At 37.4% G+C, this 13,350-nt stretch overlaps 1 protein-coding gene across 1 annotated transcript in view; it reads left to right on the forward strand.

Moving 5' to 3' along the window:
- Positions 1-13,350, forward strand: part of CUBN (cubilin) — a 271,996-nt gene that overhangs the window by 23,156 nt on the left and 235,490 nt on the right. Inside the window, exons 14-17 of the mRNA XM_055429374.2 lie at positions 3,787-4,021; positions 7,783-7,964; positions 10,286-10,448; positions 11,498-11,685. Of these exons, the coding sequence (XP_055285349.2) occupies positions 3,787-4,021; positions 7,783-7,964; positions 10,286-10,448; positions 11,498-11,685 (768 nt within the window). The remainder of the gene's footprint in view (positions 1-3,786; positions 4,022-7,782; positions 7,965-10,285; positions 10,449-11,497; positions 11,686-13,350) is intronic.

Here is a 13,350-nt window from a genome sequence, read left to right on the forward strand (position 1 = left end):
TCCCAGCAAACTAATGTTGCAGAGGTCATTGTCAAGGTCAGAAATATTTTTTCCCTTGAGCAAGGATTCTTTGGGGTCTGGTGATCCCACAATAGAGTAAACTCCAAAGTTGATCTCCCAGCGGGTATGTTATGTGAATTTCCTTCCTTCCATTTAGTTTTCATGAATTCTGTTTCCTGACATTGAAAACATGTTTCTTTCAAGAAAAAATCATTTTGTGAAAAAATTTTAATGCTTTTCTTGTGAACTTGTAAAAAAACTTTAAGCTTTTTTTCTTGATTATTGTGAATTTTCTTATCTCCATCACAGTTTACATAATGCAGTTTATATAATATTGAAATAATGATACTTCAATTTATAAACATTTATTTGATTTTCATTGAAATTGCTTCAAGGACAAAAATGATGTAATGTTGGGTAAAGGATGTTAAAAGTACCCTAGCATAGCATTTCAAAAACATCCTGATTCCCTTTTTCATGAGCTGAATGCTGTGGTGGTTTTAGATCATAAATTAGATTCTTTTAAGAACCACCTTCTGATAGTTTGGCTGTTTCAGATGAGATTGTCAGCACAAAATCTTTTATGTTTCATTAGTCATATTACTATATTCAAGTCTGAGCAGTCTAACATTTTAACTTGGAGCCATTTGTATATGTTTATTCTCACCTACTTGCATACTCAGAACTCTTCATAGTACCTTTCCCCTGATGTCTGCTCTTGGTACTTCTCATCCCTTAATGACATCCAAACACCAAAGATGAATACCCATTATACAGGCCTACACCATAGGCCATCCATCCAGGCTGTGTATCAGTTGAGAGGTTCAGAGACTGCTAATAGCTGAGAAAATAAGAGAAACGAAACGCAAAGGAGAGAAGGAAAGATATACCCATCTGATTGCAGAGTTCCAACGAATAGCAAGAAGAGATAAGAAAGACTTCCTAAGTGCTCAATGCAAAGAAATAGGGGAAAACAATAGAATGGGAAAGACTAGAGATCTCATCAGGAAAATCAGAGATACAAAGGGAATATTTCATGCAAAGATGGAAACAATAAAGGACAGAAGAAGTATGGACCTAACAGAAGCAGAAGATATTAAGAAGAGGTGGCAAGAATACACAGAAGAACTATTCAAAAAAGATATTAATGATGCAGATAACCACAATGGTTATCACAATGGTAAACCACAATGGTGTGATTGCTCTTCTAGAGCCAGACATCTTAGATTGTGAAGTCAAGTAGGCCTTAGGAAGCATCACTATGAACAAAGCTAGTGGAGGTGATGGAATTCCAGTGGAGCTATTTCAGACCCTAAAATGATGCTGTTAAAATGCTGCACTCAATATGCCAGCAAATTTGGAAAACTCAGGTGTGGCCTCAGGACAGGTAAAGGTCCATTTTCATTCCAATCCTAAAGAAAGGCAATGCCAAAGAATGTTCAAACTACCACACAATTGCACTCATTTCACATGCTAGCATAGTAATGCTCAAAATTCTCCAATCTAAAGCTTCAACAGTATGTGAACTGTGAACTTCCAGATGTTCAAACTGGATTTCGAAAAGGTAGAGGAACCAGAGATCAAATTGCCAATGTCCAATCAAGGAGATCCAACCAGTCCATTCTAAAGGAGATCAATCCTGGGTGTTCATTGGAAGGACTGATGCTGAAGCTGAAGCTCCAATGCTTTGGCCACCTCGTGTGAAGAGTTGACTCACTGGAAAAGACTCTGATGCTGGGAGGGATTGGGGGCAGGAGGAGAAGGGGACGACAGAGAATGAGATGGCTGGATGGTATCACTGACTCGATGGAGGTGAGTTTGAGTGAACTCAGGGAGTTGGTGATGGACAGGGAGGCCTGGCATGCTGCGATTCATGGGGTTGCAAAGAGTCGGACACGACTGAGCGACTGAACTGAACTGAACTAAATCACAGAAAAAAACAAGAGAATTCCAGAAAACATCTATTGCTTCCCTGACTACACTGCAGCCTTTGATTCACAATAAACTAATATAAGACCACCTTATCTGCCTCCTGAGAGATCTGTGTGCAGATCAAGAAGCAACAGTTAGAACCACACATGGAACAATGAACTGCTTCCAGATTGGAAAAGGAGTACATCACTGTATATTGTCACCCTGCTTATTTAACTTATACGCAGAGTACATCATGCTAAATGCTGGGCTGGATGAAGCACAAGTGAGAATTAAGATTGCCGGAAGAAATATCAATAACCTCAGATATGCAGGTGACACCACCCTTATGGCAGAAAGCAAATAACTAAAGAGCCTCTTGATGGAGTTGAAAGAAGAGAGTGAAAAAGCTGGTTTAAAAGGCAACATTCCAAAAACTAAGATTATGGCATCCAGTCCCATTGCTTCATGACAAATAGATGGGTAAATAATAGAAACAGTGACAGACTTTCTTTTCTTGGGCTCTAAAATCACTGCAGATGGTGACTGCAGCCATGAAATTAAAAGACGCTTGCTCCTTGAAAGAAAAGCTATGACCAACCTAGACAGCATATTAAAAAGCAGAGATGTTACTTTGCGAACAAAGGTCCGTCTAGTCAAAGCTATGGTTTTTCCAGTAGTCATGTATGGATGTGAGAGTTGGACCATAAAGAAGGCTGACCGCCAGATAACTGATACTTTCAAACTGGATGTTGGAAAAGACTTTTGAAAGTTCACTGGACTGCATGTAGATCAAACCAGTCAACCCTGAATGTTCATTGGAAGGACTGATGCTGAAGCTGAAACTCCAATACTTTGGCCACCTGATGGGAAGAGCTGACTCATTAGAAAAGACCCTGATGCTGGGAAAGATTGAAGGCAGGAGGAGAAGGGAACGACAGAGGATGAGATGGCTGGATGGCATCACTGACTGAATGCACATGAGTTTGAGCAAACTCTGGGAGATGGTGATGGACAGGGAAGCCTGGTGTGCTGCAGTCCATGGGGTTTCAAAGAGTTGGACATGACTGAGCAACTGAGCAACAACAAAGGAATCAGCATCCCTGGGGGTCACTGATGAATTATGAGTAGGCTTCAGGCTATTTATTAGTCAGTTATATTTAATTCAAGGTAGATATTCATATTATATGTTACTGATTTGGAAGCACTGTTAGCTATACATTTGGAGTGACTTTGTTTAATGAACTTTATGATTAATGAAATCTAGGTAAATCTATTTCATTAACCCAGTGAACAATAACTTAATGGGTAAAACGTTTTGGTTACACTAGGTGAATAAGTTCTAGAGATCTGCCATACAACATTGTTCCTATAGGTAACAATACAGCATTGTGCACTCAAAATATAAGAAGGTAGATCACATGCCGTGTGCCGTGTTTTTACAAGAAAGAGAGAGAGAAAAAAATGAGAGAGAGAGAAAAAAATGAGAGAGAGAAGGAAATTGGAATCTGTTGGTTATGTCTATTATACTGACTCCATTGATGGTGTCACAGGTGTTTACATATTTGCAAACTTCTCAAACTGGACACATTAAATATGTACAGTTCTTGTACCTCAGTAAAGCCATTACAAATCTATCTTGTTAATACTGAGATTTTTGATATTAGCTGAAGTTAGGTCTAAGCAATTTTTAACACAAGTTTCACTTAATATATAGAATTGTCATGCATATTTCTGGATAATTAGGTAATAGGAAATTATAGATCTGTCTCTTGAAAGGGACTCAATAGAAATGCTTCCAATTAGTAGGAGAAATTCTTTAGAATTAACATAGAAGTGGAAAATAATCTCTTATGACCTTTTTTCTTTTTTCAGGTACTGCGGATCACTTTCACTTTTTTTCAGTTAGAACCCACAAACAACTGTCCACACGAGTTTCTTCAGATTCACGATGGAGATTCCTCTGCAGCACATCAGCTTGGACGGTTCTGTGGCTCCAACCCCCCTCACGAGCTCCTCAGTAGTGACAACGCCCTCTATTTTCATCTCTATTCTGAGCATTTAAGAAGTGAAAGAGGCTTTACAATAAGATGGGAAACACAGGTACCAGGTAAGTGTATACATGGAGAGAAATAAAGCGAGCTCTTGAGGCTACAGAAATTGTTGATCAGTATTAGACTTTTGGATACGTTAGCTGTTTTGAGATCTAGTGATATATAATTTCTATAATTATTTTAAAATTTAAAAAAAAACCCTAAAATGCAGTGGCCTTCCATTTGGTGTTCAGAAATAATAAAATTTAGATGAACTGAAAGAGTTTAAACAGCATGAGTCTTAAAGGGTCCCTTATGAAATTACTAAACAGCATTTTTATAATCTCTACTAGTAAATACTGCAGGGGTGTTACTGAGGACTCTGCCTCTTCCTTCACTTAGTACTTTTCTTTTTTTTTTTCATCTTCATGTCATATCATGATTTGTTCCTTTGTGGTTAGCTTGTTTTTGGTGCTCTATTTTTTCAACTTTTTTACTATGAATTTTTTTTTTACATATAAAACAGTGAGAACAGCACACTAAACCTCCAGTTCATTCATCAATAAATTTGTGAATCTATTTCTGAAATTTCTCATCTTTTCTATTGGTTTATTTATCCTTGTGCCCCATTGGCTTAGTAGTGAAGCTTGAAATCTGGTTGTGTAACACCTCTAACCTTGTTCTTCAAAAATATGCTAGATCCTTCCACATGCAGCTTGTTAACTTCCCTCAACAATCTGCTGCTTCAAGTCATGTTGAATCTATAATGAATTTGGGAAGAAATGACTTCTTAAAATTATTAACCCTGACAATCCATGAACATGGACTATTTCTTTATTTACTTAGTCCTCTTCTAATTTAGCAATGGTTAGTAGATTCCCATGCTTGAGTATCCCACAGCTTTTATTAATTTTTTCCCCTAGCTATTTAATATTTTCTTAAATGATATTGTTTTTCTAAATTTTTTTTTCATTTGTTGTTAATATATAGAGGTATCCTGTGTATACTTATTTTAAAATATTCGGTTTTGAACCCAGCTGTATTGCTAATTCACTCATTAATTCGAACCATTTTTCAGTAGAGTCTTTTGGATTTCTCTACATACACAGTGATATTATCTGTGAATTTGTTATGTAACCTGTTTTTCTACTTTCTTGCCAATCTTTGTTATTTCTCTTCCTTGACTTAGGCCAGAATTTCTAATATAACACTGAATGAAAGTGATGGAGTCAGTATCATTGTCTTGTTCCCAACCTCATGGGGAAATGTTCGGTATTCCACCTTTAAATGTAATGTTTTAGCTGTTAAGTTTTTATAAATAACTTTTATCACATTAAGGAAGTTCACTGAATTATTATGGCTGGATAACATATGATGTACAAATTTAGCATTGTGGAGCATTAATCATCTTATTATATTTCTGACTTTGTGGACCAGGAATTTGGAAAGGGCTCAGCACGGCAATAATCACTTGACCTCTTAAGCAGTTACAATCAGATATTGGCTGGGACTGTAGTCAAGGCTCAATGAGGCTGGAAATCCAATATGACTCAGTCATTTGGCTAACAACTGCTGCTGGCCTCTGGATGAGAATTCAACCAGACTGTTGACTTGAATGCCTACCTGTAGCCCCTCTCCTGTGTTGGTCTTAGTAGTGGAAGCCCCTGTAGTGAAACTTCTTTCCAGCATTGGCTTCTCTCAGAATATTCATTGCAACAAGACCAAGCAGGTACCACATAACTGTTATGACCTTTCCTTAGAGGTCATATTGTGTTATTTCTGCTATATTTTTAACTGGCTGAAGCAGTCACAGGAATATCCTGGAGGTCCAGTGGCTAAGAAAGACTGTGCTTTCACTGCTGAGGATGTGGGTTCAGTCCTTAGTCAGGGAACTAAGATCCCACAAGCTGTGTGGTGTGGTTAAAAGATAAAAAAGAAAAAAAAATTGTTTGAAGCAGTCATAAGCCCACCCATATTCAAGAGGAAGAGCCACAGACCCTACTTCTCCATGGGAGAAGTGCCAAATAATTTATGAACATTTTTCAACTATCATCTTTTATTTCCAGCTTATTATGAATGGATGCTAAAACATTAAATACTTTTTCTAAATCTTTTGAGATATGATTTTCTCCTCTGCTTCTGTCATTTTTTTCCCTCCCTTCTCTCCTTCTGGGTTTCAAATTACACACAGAGGTTTGGGCTTTGTCTCCTGTTTCCTGTTGGTCTGCAGTCTTCCCCTTTGTGTTTTCAGCTTAGGCTTTGGCTAAGGACCCAAAGACACATTTTTTTGGATGCTATTTTCATGCAGCTGCCTTTTCTGTAATACTCTGTTCGCAAGTCCCAGCCACTTTCGTGGCCCAACAATCTTAGTTTCATTTCTTTCACCAGCAAGAATATTGCTGTTGCTGCTGTTTGGGCCCCACTGCCCTGCACTGCAGGTTGAGAAATGCACACAGGGAGTGTTTGATCAAATTCAGTTTTTCTTTTTTTGCAAAAATAATTACATCAGGAGGTACTTTTCACTTTTCAGTGAACTCTTTGTTTATATCTCTATTCTTTTTAGAAGCTCTTCACATTTTAGGGATATTAACTCACTGTATTATATACTATGTTTTCCCTAGCTTTCTATTAATATTTTGCTTTGCTTATGGCACTTTCTTTATTATTTTTAATTATATGATAATTTTTTAAATACTAAGTTTTAAAAAAGCTTTTCTTCCTCTGAGCAACTGAGATGTTTTCCCATTAGAAACAATGAGAATCATGTAACTAAATTTGTTTCACTTTTGGCCTTGGTAGAAAATTTTTTTAATAACCTGCATAGTTACTGAATTTCACAACTTGTATATGTGAAATGTCACTTTATTTTATTTTTTTTCTAATTTATATTTACTCCAGTCTACATTTGTATCTAGATTTCTGTTTTCTTTTCTATTTTTATAGTAACATACAATAGCCACCACAGATGATATGCAATTTTAGGGGGTTAGTGGGGTATAGTGGCGGTGAGGTGGTGGAGTGGGTGTCAGAAAGCCAGATGCCATTCTTCCCCAACTCCATTCCTAGGAAGGTGGTTCAACCACCTATAGATGTGTGAATTTCTTCATTTATAAAATGAATGGTCTGTATCTCAGAGTTAAGACTGCTAATCTCAAATGAAAATTACATAGGGCTGAACTTTTCTAATGTATAAAATGACCTAGTTTGTTGAAAGACTTAGGGGCTGACAGAAGTTCCAGAAATTTTTAAGAGTTAATGCACAAAAGGGAAGGGTAGGGATAAATTAGGAGAATGGGATTAACAGATACACCCTACTGTATATAAAATAGATAAACAATAAGGACCTACTGTTAAGGTCAGGGAACTATATTCAATATCTTATAACAACTTATAATAGAAAAAAAATCTGAAAAAGAGTATATATATATTTTTTCTGAATCACTTTTCTGTATACCTGAAACTAATATTGTAAATCAACTGAATATTAATAGAGTTAATGTACAGGAATTATTCTCTTTCAAAGTGAAAAAATAAATCTGTCATCCCATTATTCATCACTCAGACAGTTCAGCACTGCATTTTAAATCATATCACCATGAGATGGCTAATAAGCATGGAGCTTGATACACGGGTGATTCATTTATTTATCCATCGGTACTCCTGGTTTTATAACTTTATCAAACTGGAACACAGAAGGTCATGCTTAATTTATGAAGGTGTCCAAAACTGCACATAGTTATTTATACAAAGCCTTTCTTCTTGCATTAAAGGCTATGATAATTCTATATGAATTGTAAGTTGCATACAAATGTAAAGTTATTTTTTCCTCTTATTTCAGAGTGCGGAGGTATGCTGACTGGAACTTACGGTTCTATTAAGTCTCCGGGGTATCCTGGAAAGTATCCTCCAGGAAGAGATTGTGTCTGGAGGGTGATGACTAGTCCTGACCTCCTGATCACATTTACTTTTGGGACCTTGAGCCTGGAGCACCATGATGACTGTAGCAAAGATTATCTTGAGGTAGACCATTGTGTTTATTTATTTATATAAAAAATACTTGTATTTATTTATTTATTTTTGCTGCTCTGGGTCTTCATTATTGTGTGCGGGCTTTCTCTAGTTGCGGAGAGCTGGGGCTACTCTTCGTTGTGGTGCGTGGGCTTCTCATCGCGGTGGCTTCTCTTGCTGTGAAGCAGGGGCTCTAGAGCATGGACTCAGTAGTTGTGGCACATAGGCTTAGTTGCTCCCTGGCATGTGGGATCTTCCCAGACCAGGGATTGAACCTGTTCCCCACGTTAGAAGGCAGATTCTTATCCTCTGCACCACCAGAGAAGTTCAACAATTGCATTTAAATAGAATTTATCATGATATGATTAGAACTCAGGGAACTATTTTTGACGATGCCCTTGGATGACCAAAATTTGTTAGCAATAGTTAGATGTATTTATTCTTCAATAGGTAGCTGATGGACAGCTAGATCTTGCTAACTCCCTATTTTGTCAGCAGTGAAAGTGTGGAGTCCTAACCATTGGGCCACCAGGGAATTCTCGGTAACTCTCCACTCTTAGTTGTGCCAGCTTGTTGTTTCTTATGGGTTCCATTTAAATGTGGGAAACACTGCCGTGGCTTCCCCTGTCATTCCCCAGAAGCCCAGTTTCTTCCCATGGGAATAGCAGATTTTATGAAATCAACACCCAGGAACGGCTGTCTTCTTCATAGCAGATTCAAATCTTCAGTTGTCTACTATAAACTGCCAAGATGTTTCACAATTTGACTCTAGGGTTCCATGAAGAAACATAACCTAATAGCAGTTGTGTTTGGATTGCTGAAGAGTGTGCCTCACTGGCTGTATTGATATTGTCACTGGGAAGAAAGAAGTCACCTTCTGTCCCTCCAGTTTATTATTAATAAAAAATTAAAATATAAAAGAGGACACATGTGGCATTTGTTATATTCAAATGCTATAAGCATGTAGGTCTATCAAAAACATGGCTCTCCATTTGTAAACTGAAAAGATCACTGAGAAGATTGAATTCATATGTTGTTCCCATCTTGTTTACCACCATAAGTCTCTGAGTCCCTTGCAGCGGTGATAAAAGATAATATGGTTTCCCAAGTCCATTAGGAAGAATGGAGCATAATGAAATTACTAATAAAAATGGAAGTGTATGGCTGTCAGACAGGAATCTCCATGAGCTGAAGTCATTAGTAATTTAGCACATGTAATGGATTTGAAACCTTTGGGAATGACTGGAAAATCTCGGCAAGATAATCCTATAGATGTTGACATTAAAGTACATTTTTTTGAAGTTAATTTCAATATATTCTATTAATATCAAATTAGAGACAGTTTTTTCATTCCTACATGTTAATTCCTGGATATGCATGTAATGGAAAAGACCAATCATTCCAATAATATTGAAATGCCTCTCATTTCTCAAGAATATTTCAAGGAGCTAGTTAAATTACTGGAATAAAGGAATGCTGCCCTATAACTTCGCTACCAGTAGAACAAATAATTTGAGTGGACAAAATTGGTCATATTAAAATATGATTTAGTTCATTGGTGCCCTGGTGTTCTATGCAGTACAGAATTTGCAATTACAACAGGATCATAGAATGGCTGGCATGATTATTTAAGAGATTAAAATCCAGCCAGTAAAAAGATTTCCTAAGGTCAGTCATTATTAGTGCAGTACTTAAGTACTATTAAGTTTCACTTTTTAAATTCACAAAACTGTTTTTATATTGCATCTAATCTGACATTACTTCCTTTCCCATCTCTGATCCTCCTGAGTATTTAGACTAAGCTGTGCGTCAGTGGATATTGCTGGCATTCCTTCTTCTTCTGTTTTCTTTGCCTATATTCATTTCTTCTTCTCGATCATTAGGCATTTATCATTTCAAAACGAACATCTGGAGAGTTCCCTGGCATCTCAGTGGTTAGGACCTGGTGCTTTTATTGCAGAGTGTCCATCCCTGGTCCAGGGACTAAGATCCCACAAGCTGCATGGCCTAACCATAAATGAATGAATGAGCAGTTAAAAGAAACCAAACCCTGGGGTTGGGGGAACCCAGGAAAGAAAATGCTGAAAATTTTTCATGAGACAAATTCAGAGTATACATTTAGCCTCAGAGTTAAAATTCAGAGAGAAGGTAAGGCATCTGAATAAAGGGAAGAGATTATCCTTCCCTGAACCGCAACTGTGTGCTGGGTTCACAGGTGACAGGAGAACCTCCCAGAGCCATCACTTAAAAGACAAGTTTTCTAAATGTACAGAATGGCTAGGCTTGTTAAAATCTGACCACTTTGAATGTAATGACTCCTCCTCTTGTTTTAGATTCGAGATGGTCCTTTGCATCAGGACCCTGTTCTTGGGAAATTCTGCACCACTCTCTCTGCGCCCCCACTCCAGACTACGGGTCCCTTTGCCAGGATTCATTTCCATTCTGACAACCAGATTAATGACCAAGGGTTTCTTATCACCTACTTAACATCACCTTGTAAGTACCTTGATGACTGGGAGCTTAATATCAACTTGAAGGACAGTGCTATGCTCATAGCTGTTCTGTATTTTACTGTGAGGCTGAGGATGACTTACTCATACTGATCATGTGTATTTATAAATATTTCTCTCATTGCTACAAATTTCTTTGTTTTCCCAGTGTTCTATTATTAATGCTATAATACTCCTTAGCCCCTAAATTCTGGGATCCACATTATGGTAAATATGTGTGAGGCCCCTAAAATTAAATAATTCATACATTAGTTCCTTAGCTGTTATTGGGTGTGTTGTTGGAAAAACAAAAGGGAAATTAAGTCTCTCTTGAGATATATCAGATTTATAGCTATTTTACCTTTAACTTGCATTGATACCTTAAAGCAAACCAACAACAACAAAAAAAACAGTGAAATGCTCCATCATTTTATTTTTTATTTTAGGTCTGTAGAGGATTCTGTTCTTCACATACATCATCGTGCCCTGATGAGAATTCATAAGAGAAACACCTTTTAAGTCTCAATATCAGGAAAAATAACAAGAAACATCTTTTCACTAGTCTTCTTTCCTCATTTATTTTGGCTTCAGGCTGAATCTGCTGCTGACTTTCTGTAATTTCTGTAGCCCATACCTGTTTTCTGTGCATACCAACTTTTCTCCAACCATATCTTGCTATTCTGTATTCATTATTCCTTTAATCTGTTTCATTTTTCTAGTTATATATTTTATTTTGTTGCATGTGTTTTATAAACTGCCTCAAATCTCTTTGGCATGCAGGAAAGCATAAATGCATTTGAAAAGCAATTTATCTAGAAGGATGTCAGATTGAAAGTTAGATCACACATTTCTGTAGGCCTTTCTTTAGGCTGTCCCACAAATACATGTCAAGCTGAAAAATCTTGTAATGAAAAGTGTAAGTCTGTTCAGGGTGATTAGAGTGGGTGTATGATGGTGTGTATGTGTGTATAATTTTAAAAAATTGTGTCTCATGCCTGGGAGCTGGAGGAATGTCTGGCTGCATGACCTTTCCCTTCTCTTCTGTGCTCTCTTTAGCGGACCTACAATGTGGAGGGAACTACACAGACCCAGAGGGTCTTCTCTCTGCTGACTTGTCTGGACCTTTCACGCACGACAGACAATGCATCTATACCATAAAGCAGCCCCCAGGAGAGCAAATACAGGTCAACTTCACCCTTGTGGAGCTGGAAGGCCAAAGTGGCTGTTCTCAGAGTTACATTGAGGTAACCTTTGCTACTGAGTGACCCTTAGATAATGTTTGTCAACGTTTTTTATATTCTGTAGAGCCAAGGTCTTCAAATAGTTGTTGGGTCTGCAGTGTCCAGATCACCTGGATGATCTGAATGTTAAGTGATATGATCCTATGTCCTGTCCCAGACTTCCTGAACTTCCTGAATAGGAACCTCTAGGGAATCGGCTCAGCAATCTGTGCCTTAACAGATTCCCCTGCCCCCTAACCCAGCCAGCTGATTTTGATGCAGGCTAGGGTGTAGCACCTGTTCTAGAGAATATGAAAGAATTTGTCAAAAATAGATCTACAGATGATGAAACAGGAGATGGGGAGTAGAATAGCAAAGGACAAAAATGAAAACTGAGACTAGAAATTCATAATAGTGCTAAATTACAAACTATTAAGTGTTAGTCACTCAGTCATGTCTGACACTTTGTGACTCCATGGACTGTAGCCCAGCAGGCTCCTCTGTCCATGGAATTCTCTAGATAAGAATACTGGAGTGGGTAACCATTCCCTTCTCTAAGGGATCTTCCTGACCCAGGGATCAACCTGGGTTTCCTGCACTGCAGGCAGATTCTTTACTGTCTGAGCTACCAGGGAAGTCCACAAGCTACTAAACTGAACCCTAATAACTAAGGTGAATGAAAATGAATAAAATAATAGCATTTACTAATAGAATACAGAATTCAGAGATTATACAGGACAGTTTTATATGGGAGGGAACTCACCCCAGAGAAGTAAAAGGATTTGCCTGGGTGAGCTAGATAGTGGCAGAGAGTTAAGTTAAAGCATTGAATAATCTTTGTTTTAGAGTTTAGGGATTTTTTTTTCTTCATCAGTTCTGCTTGCCCTCATGCAGAAAACTTTAACTCTGATTTAAATGTGTGTAATTGTTGTAATAAGAAGACTATCTGAGACAAAAAGGCAGTTTTTGTTTGCCTCATCTGGTATTTCACTTGCTTAACTACTGGTCAAGCCACAAATTAAAGTGTTGAGTAAGAGAAACAAAATACTTTTTGTTGGGTACAATCATTTTCAATAAACTCAGGGAGGCATTGACAATTATGTTTGCCCATGTGAGTTAGACCAGTTCTTTTTTCCAGGAAAAACCCAAGTAACCTCTTACCTTCTTCCTTCCTCCACATGTAGAGAGAAGAAGCATAGAATTCTAGCATAAGATCTGGACTTAATAATGAACAAGTACATTGACAATGAAACCACAATAATATATTTTATTTTTAATCTAGAAGCTTTAAACTCAGATGGTAAATGTGTATATTCATTTAGTTTATGTTTTCTAAAGTCCCTCATAAAGTACATTAAAGTTTTTCATTATGAAGCAATTTTAGGCATTGTTATATAAATAAAAACTAAATTTCCAATATCTTTTTTTATTAATTGATAAAATAGTAAAAATAGTTCACACTTAGAGAGTACTTACTGTGCTAGACACCCTTACTCCCTGGGGCAAACTTTCTACAACTGTGATTATCTTCCCATTTGTGGGCCACCTACCTGGTGTTATGGGTCTTGACTATATTGCATCTCTGCCATTCCTGCCTGTCTCATTATGGTTCCTTATTTACATATTTAGTTGTGGGGAATCTCTTCTGCTAGTCTTCAGGTTGTTCTCATTGATAGCTGCTCTGTAAAT

Source organism: Moschus berezovskii, chromosome 15 (assembly GCF_049115385.1).
Source record: "Moschus berezovskii isolate FMDL1 chromosome 15, NW_MosBer_1.0, whole genome shotgun sequence".
In the NCBI taxonomy this organism is placed as follows: Eukaryota; Metazoa; Chordata; class Mammalia; order Artiodactyla; family Moschidae; genus Moschus; species Moschus berezovskii.